The 3,933-nt window shown below is 26.8% G+C and overlaps 2 protein-coding genes across 3 annotated transcripts in view; one reads left to right on the top strand and one right to left on the bottom strand.

Moving 5' to 3' along the window:
• The window catches only part of LOC123006489 (peroxisome assembly factor 2), a 13,781-nt gene extending 10,754 nt beyond the window's left edge, over nt 1-3,027 (top strand). The window contains exon 7 of the mRNA XM_044401018.1: nt 2,704-3,027. Coding sequence (XP_044256953.1) covers nt 2,704-2,877 — 174 coding nt within the window. The 3' untranslated portion in view covers nt 2,878-3,027. The remainder of the gene's footprint in view (nt 1-2,703) is intronic.
• Nucleotides 1-3,284, bottom strand: part of LOC123008545 (neuromodulin) — a 35,708-nt gene extending 32,424 nt beyond the window's left edge. The window contains exon 1 of one of the 2 annotated variants that reach the window (XM_044404606.1): nt 3,186-3,284. The gene's annotated coding sequence lies outside the window, so the exon portion shown is untranslated. Of the gene's footprint in view, nt 1-2,222; nt 2,304-3,185 lie in introns of those variants that run through there. The other variant, XM_044404692.1, reaches the window with a different exon arrangement.
• Nucleotides 3,285-3,933: the final 649 nt, after the last annotated feature.

Raw genomic sequence — 3,933 nt, 5'->3', positions numbered from 1 at the left:
AAAACTTGTTTTTTCTATCTCGAAAGTAGGTAAACCAAGTTTCCATATTTTTGATATAAAAATGCACTGAAATGAGTATGTAACTAGTGTTTTTTCTACGACCCTAACAGAAAGTATGTTTTTTCACTCCAATTTCAGAGAAGAAAGTGGAAAATTATCTCTTTAGGAGGAAAAATTTTACCTCCCTCATCTGTCAAAATTACAATAGACATATGTTTATGTAATCTTTCAGAGAGAAAAATTTTGTTGCCTCGACAAATGTCGGGTTCTGTGGGAGAAAAAGATACACTTTTCTTCCTTGTAATTCAAATGACAAAAAAACATTACTGTTTTTTATTCAAAAATGGGATACCATTTTTTTAATGTTAGCAAAAGTTGATCTCTGAGAAACCCTACATATTGATTTTTTTTTAATAATTCCAAATTTTATTTTTATTTTATTGTTTTTACTTATTTTGTCTCTTCACTGTAAGAATTAATTGATTCAAAATCTATCAAATAAACAATTTTGAAATAAAAGGGTTTACTACACTTTTTGGTGATTTTTGAAAGGTTGTAACTCTTTGAAAAATGGTCGTATTTAGATTAAAAAAACATTTTGAAGCCTCAAGTTTCTAGTTTTGAAATTCTTTGTCAAAAAAATTTCTGAGCTACGGTTATTACGCAATCCTGTGAAATAACACGACAATTTTTTTGTTTTTGGCCCACGGACTTGGGAAATTTTTTTAGTTAAATAATTGCATGTCCCTTTTAACACTGATTTAAAGAAAAGAGAAAAAAGTGACTTTTTTCATTGTTTTCTTGTACCAATAAATTGATTAATGTTTTACAAAAGAATTAAAGGAACAAGTTTATTTTTTCTGAACATTGTATAATCTTCATCAACATAAAAAAAAAACATTTTTTTTTAAGTTTTTTACCATTTTGCATTAGTTATTTGTTAAAATCGAAAAAAAATCAACAAATTTATTTGAATTAGTATTGTTTGTTAATTTTTTTACAACTTTTAAAAACAAATCAAAAACTGAAGTTTGACTTCAGGATTGTGTTTTTGTTAACTGGAAATATAAATGTCCATAAATTAAAGCTACGAGATAGTGTTTCAGAAATAACGAAAGAAAATTGTTGAATTTTTTAGAAATTGTGGTTAAAAACTTGTTTTTTCTATCTCGAAAGTAAGTAAACCAAATTTCCATATTTTTGGTATAAAAATGCACTGAAATGTGTATTAAACTAGTGTTTTTTCTACGACCCTAACAGAAAGTAAGTTTTCTCACCCCAATTTCAGGAAGGAAAGTGGAAAATTATCTCTTTAGGAGGAAAAATTTTACCTCCGTCATCTGTCAAAATTACAATAAAAATATGTATATGTAATCTTTCAGAGATAAAAATTTAGTTGCTTCGACAAATCTCGGGCTCTGTGGGAGAAAAAGATACACTTTTCTTCCTTATAACAAAAAACATTACTGTTTTTTATTCAAACATGGGAGACCGTTTTTTTAATGTTAGCAAAAAGTTGATTTTTCAGAATTTTTTTTTCAGATTTTTATTATATGAACAATTTTGAAACAAAAGGGTTTACTACACTTTTTGGTGATTTTTGAAAGGCTGTAACTCTTTGAAAAATGGTCGTATTTAGATTAAAAAAAAACATTTTGAAGCTTCAAGTTTCCAGTTGTGAAATTTTTTTTCAAAAAATTTTTCTGAGGCTATCACACAATCCTGTGAAATAACGCGAGAATTTTTTTATATTTTTTTTGTTTTGGCCCACGGAATTTTTTTTAGTTAAATCAATACATGGGCCGGATAGTTTATTTATTCAGCTTTAATTTGCTTTTTTTATATTCTCTTTACATCAGTTTGTGAGTGAAATATCTGACTTTTAATATAAAAATATCCTTTTTCACTTTTAACACTCATTTAAAGAAAAAAGTAACTTTTTCATTGTTTTCTAGAACCAATAAATTGGTTAAAGTTTTACAAAAGGATTAAAGGAACAAGTTTATTTTTTTCTGAACATTGTATAATCTTCATCAACATAAAAAAACAATTGTTTTACAAGTTTTTTTCCCATTTTGCTTTAAAATCGAAAAAAAAAACAAAAAAACATCTTCGAATCAGTATTATTTTTTTAATTTTTTACAACTTTCAAAAACGAATCAAAAAGCTGAAGTTTGACTTTAAGATTGTGTTTGGACTGGTTAAAAGGTAAACATACTTACTAAAAGTTTCGGGTTCTTTGAGGTGAGTGAGGCAAGAAGGTGCCGTTTTATGGTTTCTCGCTTATATCTCGATTACGAAAAAAGAAAAAAATAGTTACATACAAAATTAAAGATTATAAAATTTCCTACAAGACGGTTTTTTCGATTTTTTTCTATCTTAAATAGTTTTCGAGATATCCGTAAGATAACACGCACTTAAAAAAATTGTCCCACCAAATTTTTTTTATAAAATGAAACACAAAGAAAGAAATATAATACTTTAACGAACTTTTGTAACAATTACCTACGGAATAATTTTTATTTAGCAACTGATTACGAAAACTACTTTTTTGTAAAAATTACGAATATTACGAAACTTTTTGTATCAATAATTTGATAAAAGTGTTGTTTTTATTGTTTATTATGTAGCGGTTAAGATGGTTAAGTTAAAAAGATTATTCATAAATCTGCCACGAGTTGTGGAAGCAGTTTTTAAACTTGAAACTCGATTGTGGTAATTTTTTTTTTTTTAGGAACAAATGACTCAAGTAGAGGGACACCAAGTGACGTAATCGTGTCTCTGGACGACTTTAAGTGTGCCATCAAGACCATCAAGCCCTCAATTAGGCAAGAAGACTTGGAATACTACAATAAACTGAAGTCCGATTTGAAATAAAAATTGTGTCGCAGCCTTGGCCGCACATTGTGCAAACTGTAAATAGAAAAAGTGCAAACAACAAAGGTCACGGCTAGTGGTTGTAGCAGTAATTAGTGGTTTTTATGTAAAAAACGGAATTTGTCTGGGTTAATAAATGATGAACTACTACTTTCGTGGTTTTTTTACATATTTTCGCAGATATTGTTAATTATATCGAAAATTTCTGGCGAGACTTTAATTTGATAACAATAAATTTATAAATAACAGAAAAACAAGTTTTCAACTAGGTATTAAAATTAATTAAAGTATCTACTTAATTGGCATACCTAAAAATCGTGTTTATCATTTCTTGCTGTTTTGCCACTAAGCACAAATATTGAAAAAACGGATTTTGGAATGCAAACAAGTAATAAACAATTCTCGTGGATGGAAGGTCAACAGTTAATGGCTTTTAAGCTGCGTTTAGAGAGATTATTTTATTGATTTTCTACTGAAAATTCTAAACTTTCACTTTCCTTAAATGTATTTTATTTATTTTGAAGCAGTAAATCAATAAAATTGATTTTATAATTTTTTAATTTTAATTTTTTTGTTTTTATAAATATTGCAAGTTAATTTTTAAAATGTGGGTCATGTTTATTTTTGAATGAATATTCCAATTTACATTGATCTTGATGTAAATATATATTACAGTTGAAGCGTTTAAATAAGTAGCAAAAATGTTTGTATAAACAAATTAATCTATCAGTCGCCCTACTTTTTTAAACAAATACTGATAGAACTCATGTTAACTAGAAATAAGTTGTTGCAAAATCTCTAAATTTAGCTATTTGTATTTACATAGATATGAAAGTAGAGCCCACGAGTGCATTTTAATTGAATTTTTTAAACAAATTAAAGTTGTGTAAATGGAATAATACGAATACTAGACAAGGTTACTCAAGCAATAAGATTATTAATATTAGTTATTTAATAGTGTTCTAGAAATAGACAAAATAATAATTCGTTAAGTAAGTAAGTATAAATTATATTATCTTAACCCTATCCTTGGGTTTCCTAGAAACAGTTTATATT

This window comes from Tribolium madens, unplaced genomic scaffold, assembly GCF_015345945.1.
Source record: "Tribolium madens isolate multiple individuals breed KSU strain unplaced genomic scaffold, Tmad_KSU_1.1 Scaffold_11;HRSCAF=98;Tcas5.2_LG3b, whole genome shotgun sequence".
NCBI lineage: Eukaryota > Metazoa > Arthropoda > Insecta > Coleoptera > Tenebrionidae > Tribolium > Tribolium madens.
The sequence above is the reverse complement of the archived record's forward strand: the minus strand, read 5'-3'. Positions and strand labels throughout refer to the sequence as shown.